Raw genomic sequence first — 24,014 nt, forward strand, 5'->3', positions numbered from 1 at the left:
TTAGATACCTGGAACCCGTGTGTGTGTGTTGGTTGTTGATGTGATGAACCCCGGACCACCCCTCAGGTGTTTGACTGGCAATAGAGAAAAACTAAAGAGTAAATGTTGGAAATTATTTCTGCTGTTGATAAAAGCAAAAAGCCACAGGAGTGGTTCAACATCTTGTTCCAGATGTTGTGGCTCAGGTGGTCCAGGTGTTTGGCCTGGTCCCTCAGTGTTCCTGAGGACAGTTCTAGATCCTCCAGCAGGGGGCGCTGCTGGACTCTCTTCACTGCAGCCTTGAAGTTCTGCAGGAATGAGACTTCTTCAGCCCTCAGCTCCCCCTCTGAGGTTCTGGTCGTGTCTTTACCCAGAGCTTCAGTCTTCCTCTTCATCATCCATCAGCAGAGATCCTGGCCTCTTCTTCCTCTTGTAGAAACTGATGAAGCTCCTTAAACTGCTCCTTAATCTGACTCTCTGTGTGTCGGGCCTGGACCACATCACAGTTTCCTTTAACTTGTTCAAAGACCTTCAGACCTTTCTCCTGTAAGACCATTTTTTCTTGAATGAAGCTTTTTCTTGCATAAAGTTCAGTAAAAGTGTGCTGACATATCAGAGTCAAAGGTCTTTACAGAGGGACTCTTGAATATCTGTTTTCATCACTCTGTAAATCAGAAAATACTTACTGCATACTACTTTTTGTTATGTTTTCAAGAATAAAATGTCATCATGTTAATGTTAGAATGACATGAACAACCCTCTCTATAAAAACGTATATTGCCTGTGTGAGGAGCCGCCCCTGCATTTACCAGAAGTTAGGTTTTTAAGGGGAAAATCCAAGATGGATGAACTAAAACAAAACAAAACAAAAAAAAGAAAGGATTCTAAGGACATGGGAAGTCAGGAAATGTTTTCAAGTGTCAGTCTGCCAGACAGTCATGATCCAGTAAAGACCTCTGTGGATCAATGAGTAACACGCTGTTTGTAGACTGCATCAGAATTAAGTTACTATTGTGCAAAATTTGGGTTTTTATTGGACATATTATAACCGAAAAGCAAGATGTCCACATTTTGACTCACTTATACATAATTATGGGAAAATATACTGTAATTAATTGAGCTAAAAGTAAACCACCTTCAATATGAATATACCGCTCACATACTAATGCACCATATTACAGCCTCATACTAAATATCTTTATTTCATAATGTCTGTGAATGTTAATGCAGAGCTTGTAAAAGCATCATTTAGGTTCATAAGAGCAGATATTGGAGCTAAATGAGGGGGAAACACGACATGACCGTATTTCAACCACTAATCAATAATAATTATGATTAATCATCTATAAACCCTCTGTTGTCCAGTTTCAAATGGATTATCTAAGTGGTGCGCTTGCGGCCAAAAACCAGCAGAGACCGCTGTGGCTCAAACAAGAATTGCGACAGTTGGGTCTTCTTTACGGCCCGTGATGACATGGTCAACAACAAACATGGCAACCAGCAGCAACTACTGGGAAGGTACATCACGTTACAGCATCCATTTTACAACAACTGTCTGCTTTTACACGTCTTATTGATCGTCATGGAGGTCAGACACATTTAATACAATCCGTGAGACGTCATGCTAAATAACTTTATGCCCGCGGGGAGGAGATACGGTTAGCATAGCTGTTTCTGCGGCTAACCTGTTAGCTTGTTAGCCGTCGAACTTTAGAGTTAACGGCAGTTGTCAGTTGTTAACTGTTAACTGTTAACTGTTAGCTTAAATGCTCCGTTCAACTGACCGAGTTAGCTTAAAATTGTGCCGGAGAGTGTTTAATTTAACTTGGCTGTCTGACCCGATGTTGACCACCTGTTTGCAGGAAAAAATTAAAGTTGTATTCTAGCGAAGGTCTGGCAGAGTTGACAGTTAAACAAATGAATAATATGTTAATGTATTGTTCTGTCTTAAGTTTTTAGGCCGTTATCAATTATTTAAAATATCCATGTTATCACTACCAACAGCTTTAATGTTACGAGCTTTTCAGGCAGTATTCGTTCCACATGCTACTGATTGGTACTGATTATATCGACAGGGATTTGGGCAACAACAGTGTGACCCAAAAAAAGTATTATTTCAACACTAGCCAATGTCTTTTTTTGTGCCATCTTAAAAACCACACTACGATTTCCTGGTATGTCCCTTGACATTTACAACTTAATGCCAACAGAGCAAACTTGAAGCCACTTCCTGGTCAGATCAGTCTGTGGGTTGTTTATTTATAGAAACACACACACACACACGAAAGTACATTTACTCAAAGACTGTGATTAAGCAAAATTTGAGGATACTTGTGCTTCACTTGAGCATTTCATTTTCTGCTACTCTATACTTCCACTGCTATTTGTAAGGGTGACTTTTACTCAAGTAATTCTTTCCCGCAGTCAGATCTGGGATGTCTGCTTCCATCTTGAACTGTTTGTCCTGAGAGTTTCTCTATTGCTTCACTCAGATTTGCGCAAACAGGCCCGACAGCTGGAGAATGAGCTGGACCTCAAGCTGGTCTCCTTCAGTAAGCTCTGCACCAGCTACAGCAGCAGCAGCAACCGGGACCAGCGGACAAGAGACAGCAGGTCAGCAGCACTGTGGATGCACACTGACTTTTTCTGCTTAAACCAAACCTGCCAAATGAGCTCAGTCTGCTCCAATTAAATATACTGCGATTTTATTTGTGGTTTCAGAATATGTGAAAAATCTTAAATTTCAAAGGCAACACTTTAGGTGTTTAAGTGTAAACACACAATCAAGCAATTTGGTAACAAAGAAATTATTGATCTTAAACTTGAATTTAAATTTAAGCATTCCTTTCCCTTCATCCTTACATCAGGTCTGACTCTGTCGGCCCATCTCAAGACAATATGCTTGTGGCCATGACTACTGAGCTGGAGCAGCTGTTGGCCAATGTAAGTCAAATACCACACAGAAATGGTCGCTAAAAGATGTAATTGAGTAATTACTTAGGGTATCTCTCAATATGAACTGTTATGTAAGTGACGTGAAGTTATTTATAATCTTCAGAGTTCTTTTAACATTATCTATTTACCCCAAAATAAATGTTTTTAGGTATTTACTTGATATTAATTGTGATTTAAAAAAAACAACAACTTTTTTTTGCAGCTTACAGCAGTCAACGACAAAATGGCAGAATATACAAACACGCCAGGAGCTTCGTCACATAATGCTGCATTGATGCACACCTTACAGAGACACAGAGACATTTTACAGGTACATACAATTATTTCGCTTTCTTGTAATGCTTGTATTTCTTGTACTTTTTGTATTTCAGCTCCTTACATAACCATTTAAAGTATTTTCATCACATACTCTAAAGAAGAAACATCGATGAAATTGTCACACATGGCTCTCTGTTGTTCTGTCAGTATCATCGCGTCTTGCCGTGTTTTATTTGATAATGCTTTGTTCTGTAGGACTATACTCACGAGTTCCATAAGACCAAAAACAACTTCTTCAGCTGGCGAGAGCGCGAGGATCTACTAGGCTCTGTTCACAGAGACATTGAGTAAGACACCATCATACTTCTCTTTACAATGAAAAGATTATATAAACCATGTTTCTGGATTCTGCAGTTTGTGTGTCTCGTACCAGACACTTATTTAAACATTTGAAATCAAAGAACTGTTGATAAAAACCCAACAGTGCAAAATAGAGATGCTATAGTCCTCATAAGATTTAAAAAGCTTGATTATATATCCCCTGTTCTAATGTCAATCAAATCAAGGGCTGAAGTCCTTCTTCTCGCCTATTAGGTCTCGAACAAATTGGCTTCTTCCCACATTTCTAGTGTTACTCTTCTGTTATTCTGAATATTCTATGACATTCTTTTCAAGTATTATTCTTTGACATGTACTTACCCCTATTCTGTTGTTTTGAATGTGAAATGTATTTTTAATTTCCTAACCTGAGTTCTATTGTCATATTATTACCTGCCCTTTTGAGACTGTGTGTACGTCTGCTTTATGTTGGCACAGTTAATCCTTTATATCCATTGCTTATATCTTTACTTGCTGTTTTTTCTCCGTGCCGTTTCTTAACATTTATATTTTCAATCTTTTATCTTTTGCATCTTTCATCTCCTTCTCCTCTGTGGACTTTTGCTATGTTATCCTTAACCAGGAGGAGGCAGAAATGTCCAGTTAGTTCCTGAGTTCCTCCGCCCTTTCATGGTATTCATTCCCTCTATAATGTTTCATCCTCTAATAAGAGGTACCTCCTCTTATTCGCCAATCTCCCTCCCTCTCTTTGCTGGTCTCATTCTCTCTCAGTGTCTGTATCTCTCCCTTTCTCCTGGGATATCACTCCTAAGTGCCTTCTACAGTAAATCAAACCACAAGGCTTTTATTCAGGCGAAGCTGAGAGATAGTGGTTACATCTGGCCTGCCTGATACAGAGAATTGCTTTATCTGAGGACAAGATGGGGAGCAAGATGGAGATAGAGAGAGGGGGAGGCAAACGTCGCCCTGGTCTGATGACTGATTACAAAAATGATGAGAGTGTATTGTAATTACTTTCTCAGAGATGGTGGGTGTGGAGGAGCAGTGAAGAGAGAGGCACCAGAAGACGTAATGGTTGATGAATTGATGATTAGTCCAAATATGGAGGGGATGGTGTAAATAAGAGATGGAGGACAATCGTGGGTTAAGCAGAACTGATCACTTAAAAGCTTTAACACAGGAAGTACCTAATCAGCATCCAGGCATCTGTTAATAGGAGGCAGTGAGAAAATCCTTTCAGACTCAAACAGATATTGGGGAAAGACTTTTTGTGGAGACTTTGAAACTGAAAGTTTCTTAAAAGGTAACTCTACCAATTTCATACATTAAGGTGTGTTTCACATCTTGGGTCCCATCTGCTGCATATTTAAAAACAGTAGTATGAAGCCTTTTGTGTCTCCAGAGGAAGTTGTGTGTAATCTGATAAAGTGCCTCCAGTGATGTCACTCTGTGCTAATGGTGCATTCTGGGAGATGTAGCCACCCCTGATATCTGGTGTCCCCAGTAGATCAAAGTTTTAAGTTATCTCAGCATCTGCTGGATGGATTGGGACAAACATCAGAGAGTCCCAGGCAGTGAAGTTAACTGACTTCAGACCAAGTTGAGGTTGACATTTATGGTTTTTAGCTCAGTGTGAAAAACTTTTGGATGGATTACAGTGAGACTAATCAGGCACATTCATGTTCATCAAGCACCAACATGAAGTCAAACGTTCACCTGACCTCAGTGTCTCTGGTACGATTCTCTCTTACTCCACATCTCCTGTCTGCTCTTAACTGTCTCTATTGAATAAATCTTCCATTTGCTGTAACCTATTACTAGTCTTTCAATCCAGTTTCCAGTCATTTGACGTTTCTGTCTCTCTCTGTCGTCTTACTCAGGTCCTACAAGAGCGGCTCAGGAGTGAATAACAGAAGGACTGAGCTCTTCCTAAAGGAACACGAACATCTGAGAAAGTAAGACATTTCTTAAACAGTTGTGACATGCATCATTACAAATGAGCTTTGATATCAGTACTACATGTGTTTGATATGTATCCACATTATCACTGAAAAAGTGGAAAGCAATATGCAGGCAACATGTTTGTATAGTTACTTGTTGAAACGTCATCAATACGCTTGTCGCTTCCTCTTTCTTCTTTTGTACGAGGGTCTTGGCAGGTTAGGGTTGCAGTGTACGTGTGAAAGAGAGGGTATTGTGGTAGGAAACATGTCTACCAGTATAGTATGTGCTGGTATTTGTGTGTTTATGTCTACATGCACTCAAACATGTGAGTGGTTTACTAAACATGTTGTTAATCACGTTACCTTGTGGCCGATCATTTGATTCTCATGCACTTTCTGTTGACTGAACTCAGAGGAATATTAAAAGCATAGACAACTAGAAGGGTCTCCGTCAAGGCCAACAGTCCACGCTTGGACAATGTGCAGTGCAAGTGCAACCACATTATATGTCTGAATATACTTCTAAACTATTAGAAAGATGTCAAACAATGATTGTACGTAGCTTAGGCCTCATCGTCTCAGCTGTGCTTTTATTGTGTACTTCTAAACTGGAAATATTTCACTGGCAGTTTGTTACGTGATGGTTTTCTGTGGCTGTAGAGTTTGACATGAGAGAACGGTGAATGAATGATGACGTGACGAACATTCACGTAGACGTACGAGTGCTTTACGTGACATGTTATCAGTCACGTGTCTTTGTGGCTTATAAAATGATTTTCATGCACTTTCTCATGGCTTTTCTCAAACAAAGGGACGATTTAACATCAAATGAAAACAAAAGAGCAGAAGTAGAGCAGGAGAAGTGGTGAGAAAAGGATCTGAAAGCAGATGGCGTCAAGTGAATTACAGCTTCTTGGAGCTCTTGTCGTGGAGAGCTTAAGTGTGACATTAGAACGAAAAGAGGAAAGAAGTCAAGTACATAATGTTTTAGTGGAGGATGTTCTGAAAATGTATTTTTGCCCCTGATCTGAGTCCTTTAATATTTGGTATTTGCCAAAAGCACATTCACTATGATCCTTATGTTTACCTAAGTATTTAGGTTATGACACAAGAGCTGTAGAACTCCCCAAACCTGACAGTGCTTTTTTTAACAAGCTACTTGATCCAAATACTGGAAGTCCTGATGTAACAATATCACGTTTATAAGCTTAAATTATATGATTAATAATAAGTACAATACATGATATTTTATGATATGATAAATAAGGAAAAATGTAGCAAATTCACGTGTTGTGATCCACTAGAAAGCAGATGAATCAATCTTTTTTAGTTGTTGGAACTACAAAAGCACTCAAAACTTATGCTGTGTTTTGTTATTGAGCACAGGTGAGTGAAGTTACTCATGGAATCAACATTGATAAGTCTCAGCTGATAAGAGCTGTGGACTATGACAATTGTCTGAGTTTAGCTAATCCCTCCATTTTGCAAACATCAGTGTCAGAATTGTCATTTGCAATTCTGCAGCCAAATAACTTTTCAGAATTACACACTTAACATTTTCACTGGTATGTGTGAACTGTAGAGCCCAGCTGTCATAACATGTAACCAGACTGCAACACCATTAGGCTGAAGATTTCACTAAAGAAAGGATTGGATTTTGAATGGATTTATTTTAGTCGATACTGATCCATTAAAATACGACCAGATTGACTCTGGAAATCTCTTCTCTTTGATGCATTAGTGTTTGAACCAATACAAGCCTCCAGAGCAACTTCAGCGCTCCGTGTCATAGTTTATAAACTCTACAAGGGAGAAAGACACAGTTCCTCAACAGTATCTTCCAGCATTTGGTGTTTTGATGGTGGTGGTGCAGTACGCTGCCTGACTCATCGGTCCAAAATCTCCCATTTGGTTCAGTTATGTTGAGATCTGGTGACTCTGAAGCCACAATATGTCATTCACAACTAGATTTTTCACTGTGTGAATCATATCTCTCTGTTTTTGGATAAATGTTAGTACAATTTGAATCCTCTTTTCTTTGGCGATCCCCTGACTTTTCCTCCAAACATCAGGTCAGATTTCTAATTTGCTCTAAACTTTGACAAAACACAAGTTTTCTCAAATGAAAATAGAGCATGAACTAAATGGATTATTGCATGGATGTTGGTGTGTGACTGGATGTAAACATGTAGACTGGAATGATGATTTAAATTATAAAATCTTGAATTTCTCAGTATAAATGTATTCTCTTTACCCACTTAGGTGCTGAACACCTAAATATACTTCTTGCTGTTAAAGAACACCAAAATTCATAATCATTTTGTATACACACAATTATTATTAATTGTTTCCCATTCAGGTTCATATTCACATGAATGTGATTTTTAAACTGATTGAATATGACAACTACTGCGGTATTTTAAACAACAAGAGATGCTTTTAATAAATCCAAATACTTATATGGTACAAATGAGTTTTAAGGTACAGTGAATGAGTTTAGTTATTAATATTGTGCTTAATGCTTTTACATATTATCTAGTAGTTATTAAACAAGAAAATGAAGAAAATGAAACAAGATACAAGGCAGGCAGAAATCTGTAGGGTTAAAAACCAGTGAGCACATTTATCAGACCATTGATCAGTAGTGGACAGGTTCACAGATTTTATGTCACAAACAAGCTTTTGTTACTCTGTTTCATTACTTTCCAATAACAGGACGTCACTGTGATCCATGATCTTTGGAAAGAGATTTCCTGAAAGAAAAAAAATGAGAAAAAACAATGAATAGAAAATTCCTGGGTTTGTAATTTCCACAAACACAGATCATGTTGTTGAACAACAGACAAACTGTGACGTTGTTCCAACTAAAATTCGTCCTTACAGTTGATGTTGATGTTGTTCCCGACACCAAAGCCTCCCAAGTTGAAGCCAATCCCTGTTTGTGATGCGTTGCCAATACTTATTTCAACTCCTTTCCCTCCTGTTGATTGACAAAAAAAATGAACACAAACTATCAAAACTTGATCGTAGTGTAAAGGTTACAGTCTCAACATCATTATAGCTGCAATTACCTTCCCAGCCACATCAAACACAGGACTCACCGCTCACATTGCAGTTGTTCCCGACACCAATGTCTCCTGCATTGTGTCCAAATGCTGCGTTGCTGATGTTTCCAATACCTATTTTCACTCCTTCTCCTCCTGTTGAAATGTTCAGAATAAAACATGGAAGAGAATCACAGTCAAACATTCACAACATCTGCAGTAAAAGGATAAAGTCATTGTGTCACTGTGATATCCAGTCCTGTGATACTGGTCACATTGAGATTAAATCTCCTACAAAGAACTTTTAACTGATTATGAAACTGTCTGAAAAGTTTTCTGTCTCAATCACAGAAACTTAACAGACAGAATTAATCTGCCCATGAGACATAAAACTCACCCAGTATATTACAGTTGTTTCCTGCACCGATGTCTCCCATGTTGGATCCAGCATCCATGTTACTGACATTGCCAATATCCACTTTGACTCCTTTTCCTCCTGTTGAAAAACGTTGAATACCACTTCAATGTACAGATTCAGTCTTAATACATAAATAACCACTCAGAAATCACAAATATGCCCGTTTTGCATTGACTTCCCAACAGTCTGAGAGACTGTACACACCACTGACGTTACAGTTGTTTCCTGCACCGATGTCTCCTTCGTTTGATCCAACGTCCATGTTACTGACGTTGCCAATATCGACTTTGACTCCTTTTCCTCCTGTTGAATTCATCGATAAATACAACAAAATCCCTTAAACCATAACAAAGCAGTAAAGATTATAAATCTTACATTTGCTTGTTTTTATTAACCTGCCAACAACATGAGAGACGGGACTCACCGCTCACATTGCAGGTGTTCTTTGCACCGATGTCTCCTGCATTGTCCCCAAGGGTCGTGTTAGTCACATTGCCAACATTGATTGCTTTTTCTCCTGTTGCACACAGAAATAGATGCATTCACTGTTAATCTTGCTGCACAGATTCGCTGCCCTCCCCTTCTGACTTCCCATTAGCAGTTTGAGACGCAGAAGTCACCTCTCATCTCGCCAGCATTTCCTGATGCACTGGATCCAGAGTCGCTTCCAGTTCCACAACCCTTGCTGCATGAGTTGCCAGTATTTATCTGCGCTCCTGTTCCTCCTTTTAAAATTCAGAGAATCAGAAAATGACCTCACTTCAGAGAGATTAGCACACAATCTGGTGAAATGCCTCAAATTATATCACTTGAGTCAACATCCATTTTAAAGAATTTTGAAAGTTTATTAAAAAAACTGGGGACGCAGAGATTGAAAGAAATTATCTTTCCCAAACTTCTCAGGCCTTGAGCCATTAGCTCCATTAGCTGCCACTAGCATTAACATGGAAGAAGAAAACAGCAAATATAAAAGAGAAAATCTCTGCTGTACTGATTTTGATCATGATAAACCAACACTGTCCATCATGAGTACGACAGTGTGATAGAAGCTCAATGATAGATCGACAGAGAACTCACCACTCGCATCCCCTGAAGCTTTGGAGCCAGCAGAGCAGCTTCCACCTCTTGTGTCACTTGAGTTGCCAGTATTTGACTGGGATCTTATTCCTCGTTTTGAAATACAATAACAAGACTTAATTTACATTATCATACTCGTACTGTAACATACAGCACACAGCATGTGTTGTAGAGATGCTGGTCTCTCGACGTAAGTGACAGATATGAAATGGATTAACAGCCTACTTCTACTTTCTGCATCAATGATAATTGCACCAACTTTAAAAACTGAGTGAAACAGCAACAACAGCTAGAGTGCAAAGGTTTAACTCACCACTAATGTTGATGGCATTGCCTGAACCGATCTGCCCTGTGTTGCTCCCGGCGATGATGTTTTTGGTGTTACCAATGCTGTGTGCCATCGTTCCTGCTGAAATCTACACAGCCAAAATAATAAAACAGTATCTATAAGTTCGTTCATCATCAGTCACAGGATCAGTTGAATGCCTGAATGTAAAACAGAAAGTTAAAAAGATAATTATTGTGTTGTTATTAAAGACACATTTGATGTTGACATTAAACAGAAGGAGAAACAGACACAAATGCAGCTGTTATCTCACCTCTGGTCACAGAAGTCTGTCCCGTGTTTGATGATCTGAGGAGAGAAGACTGATTTATGTGTCCTGCTCGTGTGTCGATGATGAGAACTTCCTCTTTTGTTCAACACAACAAGTTTTCCCACAGACTCTGAAGGGTCGGTTCGTCTAGCACTGCTCTGTTAGCAGATGGTAGAAACTGACAAAGCAGAAAACTCAGGACATTATTATTTTTGTATTTGCCTACAGATTAGTGAGATTTATATCCTGAATATATTTCTAACACACACTAATACAAACAGGGGAAATGTTTCACGACGTGGGAAATGTTAATGCTTTTCAAAATGGTGTTCTATAAATGAATCCTTTTTAAAAGTCAGAAATGAAAACCAGCAAAATGACTTCATTAGATTTATATTTTACATTCATGAAAAGATCAGAATGATGGTGATACATGCTGCATTGAAACCTGCAGTACGTTCTTATCAAGACTGATATTAAATTTAACCATGTGAATGTTGACATTAGTGGGATTCAAACTACCCACAATTGGTTCCCAGCTACATCTACAGTCCAGTTCAAACCACAAAGTACTATGTTTTTTTGTTTTCTACTGTTTGTCCCATATGCAGCCCAAAGCAGCTTAAACTGAGTGTTTGAGTGTTTGCAAGCAGTTGTAAAGTGAAAAATGAATTAACATTTTATTTCAGAAACAGCCAAATAATAAGATATATTTCCCTTATTTTTATATATCATAGATCCTTGAGGTCGTCATATTCTGCTAGCTGTGCAGTTGAAAGTCTGAAAACATTTGATATCTTCACATGAATCTCTTCTTTCATATCCAACAGCTGAATCTCATTTTTAGCACTGAGCTCAGATATAAATGTTGGTTCTTTGACCAACAGCCTCAAAACAACATCCATCCGTCACTATTTGTTGTGTCTTTGAAAATGTAGACGACCTCACAGATGCAGAATTTAACTAAGTCACGTGTTCATTTTAGCCTGCATTTTCCAAAGTGAATGATCAGCGCAGTCAGTAGCAAACTGCTACAAGTACAGAGCTGGGTGATACAGACCAGTGATTAGATTATAACTGGAATAGATTTATGACCTGTGTTGTCAGTTTCTGTCCAAAAATGACAAATTAAAGATGACAAACTCTCAAAAAACATGCTTGATTAAAAATAGTAAGATCTGTGTTATGTAACAACTCAGCACACTGTTATTCATTTTCACACTTTGCAGAAATAAGATGAAGATCACCAGCATATGATCAAATAATAGTAAATAAGTTAAATTCTGGAATAATTTATTTTTTGAAAACTGCTGATTTTGTTACTTTACTTGGTACTTGTACTGAATATCAATCAGAACGCAGCAATGTCAGAAATAAATAAAAAACAAAAAATATTGAGCCAAGACAGAATGATTCGAGTAGATGGACTTTATTTTCATTGAAACTTATTTTACATTCAGCTCATGAGTCATTTTTGAAATCATGAGTTAAACATTTGCTAAAATCTGTTTCAACTATTGATACAACTCTTACTACTGCTAAGGCATTTCAATTATTAAGCTTAAAACATGTCTAGAAGAGTTATCCATCTGTTGAGAGGAAGTTTCCTGAGAGGGAGAAAGACAAAGAGAATCAGATACAAAGAGAAATCAGAACGATGCATTCACAGGAACAAACAACACACAAGGATGTCAAATACACACATTTTTCAGCTGATGTTTATCTTGTTGCCGGCTCCGATGGATCCTGAGTTTTGACCAACAACGACCTGAGAGACGTTTCCGATACTGTCACCGTCTTTCAGTCCCCCTGATGAAATATGAGGATTGAGAAAAAGTAAAATGTGAACAAAAGAAACTCAGATTGTTGGCAGACAGATGCTTTCATCTGAATATTAGTAATGAGTCAGACTCACCTTTTATTCCATACTGGTTTTCTGCTCCGATTTTGCCGTCATTTGTTCCGCCGACAAGGACCTCATTGACGTTACCCAGAGAAGCTTTTCCAGCACCACCTGTATGTTCAGTCATTAGAGAGATTTAATGAAACTGTCAAGTCAACCTGACAGAAAAGTAAAGTCCTGCCCGGATTTACCTTGAACATCAATAGAGTTGTCAGCGCCCACCAGCCCTTTGTTGTCTCCAATGGCAACGTTCTTTGTATTAGCAATGTTTGCCATCGTTCCTGGAGAAGTCTGCACAGGTAGAGAATCACTAAAGAAAAGTAAAACGGTGTCAGGAAAATTAATTCAGTCGTAAAGTTTGTTTCTCCCTCAGACAAGTTAGAAAATGTGATGAAGAAAGCAGTTGACGCTGACATGAAGCAGAGAAACAATCACGCATGTTGTCTTACCTCTGGTTCAGGGGTTTGTGCTGGGCTGTGGGATGAGCTTGTAGAGCTGATGAGAGACTTATATTAGGGTACATGGTGCACGTGGTTGATGGTGTTTGCGGTTTTAAAAGGAGGAACACTCTGAACATGTTTGTTCAGCAATAATCAGTTTTTTTCCCCACATAGTGTGAAGGGGATATGTGAACAGTTCTTCAACCAAAGTTTCGTTTTAATAACTTATTTTTCATTTTTACAGAAAATGTTCACATGTGGCTATAATTCATGTTGGTTAAGTTTTCACAGTACTGATAATAAAGTTGTTGTGTAGCATGAGGCCTCTGCCCCCACAAACATCCACTAATATACACAATAAGTACATTTAACATTTATGACAGTCGTCTCCGTAGGAACTCACAAAGAGCAATGTGATAGATCCAGAACTCCCTCACGTGATTCATTATTTACATTATTCATTAACTTAGTTCAACACATTTTAGCTCAACAATGTATTTTGTTAAACCAAATACCTTTTAAGTCACTGTGGACACATGAACCCGTGTACTTCATCGTTGTAATGTGCTGTGTTGTGTTTTACAATATCAAGTTTCTGTCCTTTAACAAATGTGTCTGATTATGTCGTCATGGCTTTAGATAACAAAACAATGTGTTTGCCCAAAATTAAATTGAAATGCACGAACATCAGTAGTACATATCTGATCCAACAAATTTGACTATTTTTATTTGGAAAAAATAGCTTCTTTATTTATCAGTTATTTTATTTTATGTCACTCACGAATAAAAAACAAAAAATAACAAGCAAAGACAGAATCACAGAGCAGATTTTTATTGATACTCATTTTACATTCAGCTCATCAAAGAATCATGTTTGCCAATTTGAAATCATGAGTTAAAGATTTACTAAAATTTGACACAGCAACTAATACTACTCCTTCTTTTACTAGCACTACCAAAGCATTTCAATTATTTATCTTAAAACATAATTTTTTAGAAGAGTTGTCCATCTGTTGAGAGGACGTTTCCTGAAAGGGAGAAAGACAAAGAGAATCAAATACAAAGACTGATGAGAGAAATCAGATTCCAACGATGCATTCACAGGAACAAACAACACGTGGATGTGAAATACATTTTTAAGATTTGTCTAAAGTGACCAATAAATCTTCTTACCTCAGTTTTTGATGTTAATCCTGTTGCCGGCTCCGATGGATCCTGAGTTTTGATCAACATCAATCTGAGAGACGTTTCCGATACTGTCACCGTCTTTCAGTCCCCCTGATGAAATATGAGGATTGAGAAAAAGTAAAATGTGAACAACAGAAACTCAGATTGTTGGCAGACAGATGCTTTCATCTGAATATTAGTAATGAATCAGACTCACCTTTTATGTCATACTGGTTTTCTGCTCCGACTCTGCCGTCATTTGTTCCGCAGACATGGACATCATGGGTGTTACCCAGAGAAGTATTTTGTCCAATACCACCTGTAAGTGTAGTCATTAGAGAGATTTAATGAAACTGTCAAGTCAACCTGACAGAAAAGTAAAGTCCTGCCCTGATTTACCTTCAACGCCAACAGTGTTGTCAGCGCCCACCAGCCCTTTGTTGTCTGCAATCTTAATGTCCTTTGTATTAGCAATGTTTGCCATCGTTCCTGGAGACGTCTGCACAGGTAGAGAATCACTAAAGAAAAGTAAAACAGCGTCAGGAAAATTAATTCAGTCGTAAAGTTGTTCCCTTGTTTCTCCCTCAGATTATTTTACATCTGCACAAGAGATCTCAATATAAATTGCACGATTAAAAACAAGATAGAAAATTTGATGTGTTCAGTAGAAAGCAGCTGATTCAGACACAAACACACATGTTGTCTCACCGCTGGTTCTGGAGTTTGTGCCGGGCTGTGGGATGAGCTGTTGAGAGAAGACTTATATCCTTACTTCTGTTCACGTGGTTGATGGTGTGTTTGTGGGTTTAAAAGGAGGAAAATGTTTGTTCAGGGATAATCAGTTTTTTTTTCCCACATGTGAGAACAGTAACTAAAGTTTCATTTCAAGAACTTTATTTATTAATTGTACTCAAAAATATTCAAATGTGGCTGTAATTATTGTTAATTATGTTACGTAGTACTGATAACAAAGTCATTGTGTAGCATGAGGCCTCTGCCTCCACAAATATCCACTAATATACACAATTCTGACAGTCAGCATGTTAGAGAGCATGTGATTGATCCAGAACTCCCTCAGGTGATTCATTATTCACCTTATTCAAATACCTTTTTAAGTCACTGTGGACACATGAACCCGTGTACTTCATCACTGAAATGTGCTGTGTTGTGTTTTACAATATCAAGTTTACGTCCTTAAACAAAATGTGCCTTATTATGTCATTATGGCTTTAGATAGCAAAACAATGTTTCCACCTATAAGTAAATTAAAATTCATGAATACTGGTACATATCGGTTCAAACAAAGCTTATTTATTGTTTTATGTGAGGTACATGACGTTTATACATTTAAGGCATTTCATTTAGGAATCATTTAATCATTAGGTGCCGATTCAATGGCTATAAGCTTCAATGTTACTTAACTGGGGTATTTTTTTTAATGGCACTGCTTTTTAAAAGAAATCCATTCAGAAACCACAAAACCAACATGAGTCACAAGTTTGCAGTCTGACACTTTGAATTGAAGTTTCACTTTCAGTTTGAGTTTTGTAACCTTTGACACTGTAATGTGAGGGATGGGAACAGCAAACACACTCAGTCGCTGGACAGTATTCGATGGGTTCAGGCTAAATGTCCATCAGCATGTTCAAGGTTTGACCCATGACTGCTCAGCAGTTATAACTTCCTTAATTCCTGAGTACTCTGGAGTCATGGGTTGGACCACATCCATCTTTGCACCCATCTGGATTTATTTAGTATGAAAAACTGTCTCTGTAGTTCCCACTACAAGGGGTTTCTCCAGGACCACATTGTGTCCTTTGAACACACACTCATGCAGACTCACGAGTTCTTGTGGCTGCTAATCAGAAATAAGAAATCCCCACAAAGTATTTAATTTGATTTGAATAATCCTCTGCAGTTTCTTGTTCCTTTACTGTAAACTGTCATTGTCAAAAGTTCTCAGAGTAAATCGTGATGTTACTTTGTGTTTTTGTGCAGATTACATTATATAACAGAGCAAAACTTCAAGTCCTTGCAGTTTGATATTTTAAAGTTCCTTTAGTCCAAAAGATTCTTCATAAGAAGTGTGAGGTTTACTGGTAATCTCCAACTTTGCTTGATTATATGAAAGTGTCTTTTGTACGATCCACATCTTACGCTTCTTTTTATCATGTTTAACATGTTTAACATCATCAAAGCGTCAATCACAGCTCGAACCACAGATGTGGATACAGCCCCACCATGCTGTCACTCTGTCATAATACAGTAGTTCACTAGTCTGACGATCACAGCTGCTGTCGCTGTTAGCTGGTGTGTTTTGTTTCGTCCTCCACGTGGCTTCATATCCCACCAGGAGCCTGCCTGATATTGTTGACTTGTTCCTTGTGTTTATGTCCTTTAATTCAAATTTTCCTTGATTTTAATGCTTCTACCATGAGTGTGTAGACTGGAAATCCATCTCATTAAACAGGATTATGGTGATGAATCAGACATGTTATGTATGTTTCCTATGTTCCCAGTGCTCTGCTTAAAATGGAGAGGAAAAAACAATGAAGGAAACCATGAGACGGTTTTCACACTGCCTATTGACTTTTATTAATTTGTGCTTCATACTTAAGCTGAAGAATCTTGACTATCTAATTTAATTAACATTTATAATTATGATGATATAATTTGTATCAGGTTGATTTCCTAAGAGAGAGGAGGAGATGGAGAAAGGAAGGAGAGAAAGAAGAATTTAAGACAACGCTTTTTCAAAACCACTAATGCACTGACACAAAGTATTAATCCAGAGACATGTTATATGAACAGTCACACTTTCAAGATGCATCTTATGTGTCCAGTAAATCTGTGATCTTCCTCTCTTCTTACCTCAGGAAATATTAAAACGGTTGCCTGAGCCGATTGATCCTGTGTTGTGACCAACAGTAACATTACTGACATTGCCAATCTTGGACTTGGCTGGGATTTGTGCTGCTGAAACAAAGGGACAAGACAGATGTCTTGATCATGCTCAGATCTGTACTGTAATGACCTCTGAACATGAGAAATGAATCAGAAATCAACCTCTTACCTGTCACAGTGTAGTTGTTGTTTCCTCCGATGCATCCTCGGTTTGTCCCAGAAACATGAATGTTGCTGATTTCACCCAGAGAGACATTTTCTCCTTTATCACCTGTAGAGGAATAAATATCAGAGACGTTTGTGTCTCCACATGACCCCACAGAAAGTCTCAGTCCAGCCGCTCAGAGTGTGCAGGTGTTACACTTACCTTTAACATTGAACTCATTCCCTTCACCGATGTTTCCTTCATCGCAGCCGATGGAAGTGTTCAGGTTGTTGACAGAGATGTTGGAGATCGGTCGGGCTGAAATGTAGACGGATGAGGCTAAAAAGATGAAGAAGATGAAAGATGGCAGAAGAAAAAATGTGCTTTTGAATCCCATGTTCACACTTGTTACTGCTCAGGCTACTCAGGCTGTAATGTGTTTGAAGGTGGACTGTTCAGCATTATGACATCTGGAACACAGCGTCAGCTTAATATGTAACATGTAATGTCAACAAAACAAAAACATGAAGGCAGAGCAGTTCACCTGGACCGCAGAAGCAGAGTCAGAGACTGACACATGTAGAGTCTGTGAGGTTGATCTGAAGTACCAGTCGCGTTCTCTGGATCCTGTACAGAAGCTCTGAACACGTCTGTGATGCACAAGGAGGACGTTCTCATCTGTGTTTCAAAGAGGTTTACTGATTTAGCTTTCGTCCTCATTTCCAGAGACGCTAAAAGACGAGAGCAAGTGTTTGTTCGACAAAGTTACATCAATGAATTTGCAGAACCGAAGTCCAGGGTCACAGGCTAGAAGAGAAATTAAAGGGCCACTAAGTAGTTTTGGAGAAGAAATTCAAACTAGTAATTTCAAAATTTACAGTATTAATGAGTGAATAACACAAACTCAGATTTTAAAATATTCAGCTCTGTATTGTCAGTCAACTCAGGAAACATCTGCAGTGAAAACATCTGTTGTCGTCGTGGTAACAGACGGCTGACAGCACAGCAGGAAAAAGGCTTTTCTGCCTGAGTGATAAAAGGACGACAGTCATCTCAACACTCACACTAAACATTCAGTCTGCTCCTCAGATGTGCCTTACTGTCTCTGCCTCCATAGTTAATGTCTGATACAAATCAGGAGACACAGACGGGGCCAGAACAAGCTTCTCCTTGATTTTCTGGATTACCAGGGACACAGGTGATGAGTGCCGACCCTAATATATGATTGGTTGCCTGAATTAAAGCGACAGTGATGTCACCAGAGTGTTTCTGGAAATTTGAGAGATTTTCATCTAGTGCTCAGAGCAGCTGCACAAAGTAAGTGACTGTGTTTTGAAAAAAAGACAGAGGTTGCAAAAAAAAAAAAACCTTAAGGGACATTATGAGTCACATTAGACTTATTTGGGAAATTCAACTGATGATTCATCAATTTCCTGATAAAAACTGTGGCAAAATTGTTTAGCATTCAAAACAAATTTATGACGATGTTTGGATGAAGAATAAAGGAAACTCCTCGAGGACACATGTAGTCATAGACAATAATAATAACCTGTATGTCTTTAATATTCATCTGATGATTCTTAACAGAAGAGTACAGCATCATCAGTCATACTTAAGCTTTATAAACCAGCCAGTCACACAGTAGATGTAAAAACATTTTTTTAATTTGTGCTTCTTTTACATTGATCTCATGAATGACACACTCATTTCTTTAGACCATGAATTTAACATTTGTTAGTACTTATTACTAACTGCTGCTGCTACGACTACTTAGAGCGTTCAGTTATATGATCGTAAAGCAAATGGTTCATCTCCTGAAAGAGAGCAAGTGAACAAGAAAGAACAGTGATGTCACCAGAGAGAGAATAAAATATCATATTGAAAAAGAATTAAGATAATAGTTTTCTCTTGATGCATTCACAGGAACACGTCTTATGAAGTGTTTAATGAGGAGCATCTCTGACTTCTTGCCTCATCCGATGTTATAAGTATTCCCTGTCGCAATGTTTCCTTGGTTATTCACAGCATTAACACCAGAAGTGTTGCCGACAAGTGCACCATCTGATATTCCCCCTGTTGAAATGTGAAGAATCAGACATAAGTGATGAAGCAAAAACAAACTCCACATACCGTCCCAGCAACATGAGGAGTCACTCACCCTGCATGTTGAACGTGTTCCCTCCTCCAATGTTCCCTGTATTTAATGCTGTGACCTTGATGTCAGTGGTGTTGCCCAGAGGAATGTTGGGTCCGACACGTGCTGTGAGTGTAGTCATGAGAGAGAAAAGCTTTAATGAAACTGTCAGATCAACCTCACAGAAAAATATAATCTGCCTCACATTTACCTTTAACATTATAGGTATTGTCTGCACCAATTTTCCCTGTGTTAACACAAGTGGTAACATTGTCCACGTTGCCAATTTTCGACATCGTTCCAGCTGAAACCTGGACAGGCAGAGAGTCACTAAGAGGAAAGTTAAACAGTGATCGTCAGAACAATCCTTACAATCAAATGAAGTACATCTGCTCTAGTCTAGTAGCTTAACTTTAATATAAACGCACAATTAAAAATGAAAAAGAAAGTTGCACATTTGTTGTATTTTAAAGAAAGCAGTTTACAGAGATGTGAGGATGTCTTCAGCTTACCGCAGGATTCAGCTGTTAGTCGTGAGCTGGTTGACTTTGGCAGAGATGATGCTTTTATTACCAAGTGTCCAAGTGTTCTGGACATGCGCGTTGATGATGTTTATGAGGAGGAACTTTCCAAATATGGTTAACAGGGTTTATTGACTTAGCTTGTCACCTCAATTCCACAGAATTAAAAAAGAATGGAGGGATTGTGTTAATCATATCAGAAGGTTAAGATAAGGTTACAACAGGCTGCCTATTGTTCAGTGCCCAGAAGTATAAAGTATAAACAAATTTGTGTAGTTTTCTGTTGCCAAGGTCATCCATCCCCCTGACCTGATTACACAGCATGGTTATTGCACAAGAAAAAGGCAGATGGAACTGCAATTTTATCACACAGTCCCACAGATGTCACAAGTTTTGAAGGAGCACATAGTTGGTGTGCTGATAGCACAAACGTCCCAGAGCTGTTACGTTTTTCAAGCCATCTCCATTGATGTTCCCAGTAATCCTTTTACAGGCTTAAACAGGTATTGATTCAGATCGTGCCCTCATTTCACCAGAATCCAAAGGGCATAGGGAGTGTTTAATGAACAGAGGTGCATCAGGAAAATTCCACTGGCAAAGTCAAAAATGTAAGATAACAGGCAGAGTGCTGTTTGGCATCCAGAAGTATCAACTCAGCTCAGAACTGGGGGGAAAATAAATGCTTGAAGGCTTTAAAAGATCATTTTCAAAAATAAACGGGGCAGTTTTCAGAGTATTGCCTAATCAGTCGCCATTAGTCAGGTTTCATCTTCAGCTCTGGGAGGTCATGAGGAGCATTTGTCACTAGCATTAGCATTTTTTGTTTTCTTTGCATAATTATGTTGGAACAGCCTTTTATAGTCGCCATGTTCTTTCAGTGTAGTTTTCTGTTGTTGGTGCCCAGACTCACTTTCTGTTAAAAATCAGGTTCCTTGTGTGTTGTTAGTTTAATGGTTTTATCAGTAGCTACAAGGTATTTGTGTTGTGACTAACAACAGGTGTGTTTCACAGTGCACCATTAGCTTTATGACTCGCTGTAAATATTCCCAGCCGCCGCTATTGTCCAGCCTCTCAGCCACATCAAACCAGCGTTTCCCTGGAATGCATCCGTATCTTATCTGTGGCATCGTGTCTTTGAACTTGCCAACAACCAAATGTGATTGTTGTTCGAGCGAACACATTTCAAACTTTCAGTACCACTCTGCTTTCCCTCCTGGTCCAGCCTTTTGGTGTTTCAGCCTCACTTACCGTATTTTAAAAGTGTTAATTTGAAGTATCCACACGAGTATAATTGTACACAGTTCAAGTACGATGCTTGCAGAGCGATGCAGTTTACTTCTGTGAGGGATGTGTGGTATCATTTAGACACATCTTTCTGTGATGCAGGTTTTATTTTTTTCATTTATTATTAATGCTTGTTTAATGAAGTTTACTTTGTGGTCACAGTGCCTTTTCAGTTTGTGACAAAACTTAAGAGACTTGTCACTCCGTCACCGCTGTATGGTTTGATTTTGAAGTGTTGCACCCTGGAGCTCGGCTGGCTCGGACAGACTCGGGTTTATAGACGGCGACCAGACTGCTTTGTGAAGTTGTGTAAGACGGATGATAGTTTGATGTATAAAGGTAGTAACTAAGTATAGAAAGAAGAACATAAAGGCAAGAAGCCGCCTTGCCTGTGCACTCAATTGAAGAATAGAGAGAAGAAGAGGATAGATGCGGAGAGAGGTAGACGAAGAGATGGAGGAAGTATAAAGCACAGTATTGATTTTTGGTCTCCAGTGGAGTCTGCCAGGATGCTCGCTGCTGCCTTTATAAGCTCAGCTGAGCTCTGGACTGAACGCCTCATTTTTCTGTCCGTCACTTATCTCGGCAGCTAATGGCAGCCGAAGTGAGTGTGTGTGTGTGTGTGTGTGTGTGTGTGTGTGTGTGTGTGTGTGTGTGTGTGTGTGTGTGTGTGTGTGTGTGTGTGTGTGTGTGTGTGTGCGTGTGTGTGTGTGTGTTCAGGCTGTGTTTCATCCATCTGTGTGTCTGGTTTGCACCTAAAACACGTAACGCAGGGATCAGTTTACCATCTTGCAGTGTGTACGTCTGTGCGATTTGTTGGCCTCTGCTGCGATGCGGTTCTGATTTGACGAATCAGAACCCAAAAACCCTCCATTAAGCAGCACTCTGTCCTGTCTGGCAGGAAGTGCCCCTTTCATCGTAATAGATCCAAAGAGCTGTGTGGTTTCATGGCGAGGGCTTTCCCAGTGTGCTGGCGTAATACTTCTACAGCCAGATAAGTGGGCCGGCAGATAAAACAGTATCAGCATGTACGATGCCTATTATCCACCAATATGAGAACTGTTGCTTTGAGAGTGAAAGGCTGAAAGAAATGATTTATATACTGAGTCCCACTGCAGCCAGGACTTCTTCCTCTCTGACTATTTAACCTTCACCTCTAAACTTTCCCTCTGCTCCGGCCAGCAACACCTCGTCTGCTCTGAGCTACGTCACCTTCATCAACATCGCCAGGAAATATGAGATACCATTAAAATGCCAAAATACAGTTTAGTGGGACTAAAGTAGCTTCCTCTGTTACAAACCTTTGCCACGTCTTAGGAATCATTGCAAAAAATGTTCAGGTACAATATCGATATTTGGATTTTTCACTGGCATTGGCATCAGCCCCCTGAAATGAATACAGATGGAGTTTGAATTATGTCTTAACTCTAAATGTGGATGGATGAAGGATTCTAGGTGTGAATCTTTGTCTCAGATGTTATAAATCGAAGTGTTTCAGGCAACTTGATCTGACTTCTCTGTTTTTTTTCTCTCTTTTCTGTTTCATGTTCACAGCTCAGACAGTCTTATTGACAGTGCGATAAGGTGAGTTTTATTGGTCCGTTCACTCGCCGCCACCTTTTTCTCTCACTCACTAAACTCAGACACACGCATATAATTTAGTCACTTTTATAGACATGACAGAGACTTCACCTTTGTCTAACCATAACCACCCCGCCCTTAACCCTGACCTTAAAACAGCATTATTTAAGGTAGTTGATTGTTGAGGCTCATTCCCAGGTCGTCAGAAACACTGACACTTTGGGTTTGTGGCCAGTCCGACCTACCGAGCCAAAGTGTCAGTAATTGACGACCTGCGAACGAGACGTAACAATCAGCTATCTTTATCCAGCGCCTCCAACCACTGAGCCAACTCCACCACTTTTGTTCCCAATTAACTCTTCGTTAGTCACATCACAAGCAGTGAAACACTCAAACTGTCTCGGTGTGATGCCGTGCAGACAGCTCGGTGCAGCTCTTCCTGCCACTAACCCCTCCTGGTTTCTTTCCCTCCAGCATCGCCATGGCTACCAAAGAGAACATCACATTTCAGCGTGGGATGTTGAAGTCCATTCAAACCAGGGTCACAACTTTGGCCAGTATCCTTCTTTATCATTTTATCAGTTGTTCTCCTTCTTTCTGAGCTCTCTGGAGAGTAAGCTTGTGTGAATCTGTCTAACAACCTCAGTATTTGTGGACGCTGAGCGGAATAACAGCCTCACTTACGGTGAGATCCGGTATGACGGACATTAGACCAAACCATTAGGCTCCATTTAGTCTTTTTTCCTGGTTGCGTTAGGAGCTGTGCTGATGTATTTCCCCCCGCTGCTTTCTGTCTCTTACTCACTGCAAGGAAAGGGAAAACTCTTCTTAATTATTTTCCTTCACCACACACTTCCCCGCCCCTCAGATCGTTTCCCCGCCATCAACAGTCTCATCCAGAAAATCAATTTGCGCAAGAGGCGGGACTCTTTAATCCTAGGCGGGGTGATCGGCGTCTGCACCATACTCCTGTTGCTCTACACTTTCCACTGATGACACCGACAGACAGTCAAAAATATCAATTGTAAATCTGACCAAGTCTTTTTTTATATCTCCTTCCTTCTGCTGTACTTCAAGAGTTCACAGAGGTGAAAAATTACTGTTTTGGAAAGGAAGGGAAAGTATATCACTTTTTTTTTTATATAAGTCTTAATTGGAAGTTTATTTATTTTACTGAATTATGAGAAGATTTCCATCTGGGAGTTTTATATATTGCTGCTTGTATCCTGTTGTAATCTTTGAGTATAAAGTCACGTTTGATGGGATCGTGTACCGTTGATGTTGTACTTCCTAATAAAAATGAAGGTGATGAGCTCATTCTCAAGT

The 24,014-nt window shown here is 39.2% G+C and overlaps 2 protein-coding genes across 4 annotated transcripts; one reads left to right on the forward strand and one right to left on the reverse strand.

Moving 5' to 3' along the window:
* Nucleotides 1-1,342: 1,342 nt before the first annotated feature.
* On the forward strand, nt 1,343-24,005 carry LOC119031077 (Golgi SNAP receptor complex member 1-like). Of its 2 annotated transcripts, none has more exons than XM_037119217.1 (9): nt 1,343-1,497; nt 2,472-2,592; nt 2,847-2,922; nt 3,137-3,244; nt 3,448-3,539; nt 5,412-5,486; nt 22,662-22,691; nt 23,163-23,245; nt 23,557-24,005. In XM_037119217.1, the coding sequence occupies exons 1-9, from the start codon at nt 1,449-1,451 to the stop codon at nt 23,679-23,681; spliced, it is 759 nt and encodes a 252-aa protein (XP_036975112.1). In that variant the 5' UTR covers nt 1,343-1,448; the 3' UTR covers nt 23,682-24,005. The 2 variants fall into 2 exon arrangements, with proteins under 2 accessions (XP_036975112.1, XP_036975113.1); XM_037119218.1 differs by having other exon boundaries at nt 1,436-1,567.
* LOC119031076 (hyphally regulated cell wall protein 3-like) lies at nt 7,892-10,740 on the reverse strand. 2 transcript variants are annotated; one of them, XM_037119215.1, is made up of 10 exons: nt 10,613-10,740; nt 10,327-10,429; nt 10,014-10,103; nt 9,557-9,661; nt 9,361-9,453; nt 9,141-9,239; nt 8,916-9,014; nt 8,576-8,674; nt 8,356-8,454; nt 7,892-8,227 (listed from the first exon to the last, which is right to left on the reverse strand). In XM_037119215.1, coding segments are annotated over exons 2-10 (774 nt in total). In that variant the 5' UTR covers nt 10,415-10,429; nt 10,613-10,740; the 3' UTR covers nt 7,892-8,225. The 2 variants fall into 2 exon arrangements, with proteins under 2 accessions (XP_036975110.1, XP_036975111.1); XM_037119216.1 differs by having other exon boundaries at nt 10,327-10,499; nt 10,613-10,688.
* Nucleotides 24,006-24,014: the final 9 nt, after the last annotated feature.

The sequence above is a fragment of the Acanthopagrus latus genome, chromosome 13, assembly GCF_904848185.1.
Source record: "Acanthopagrus latus isolate v.2019 chromosome 13, fAcaLat1.1, whole genome shotgun sequence".
Lineage (NCBI taxonomy): Eukaryota > Metazoa > Chordata > Actinopteri > Spariformes > Sparidae > Acanthopagrus > Acanthopagrus latus.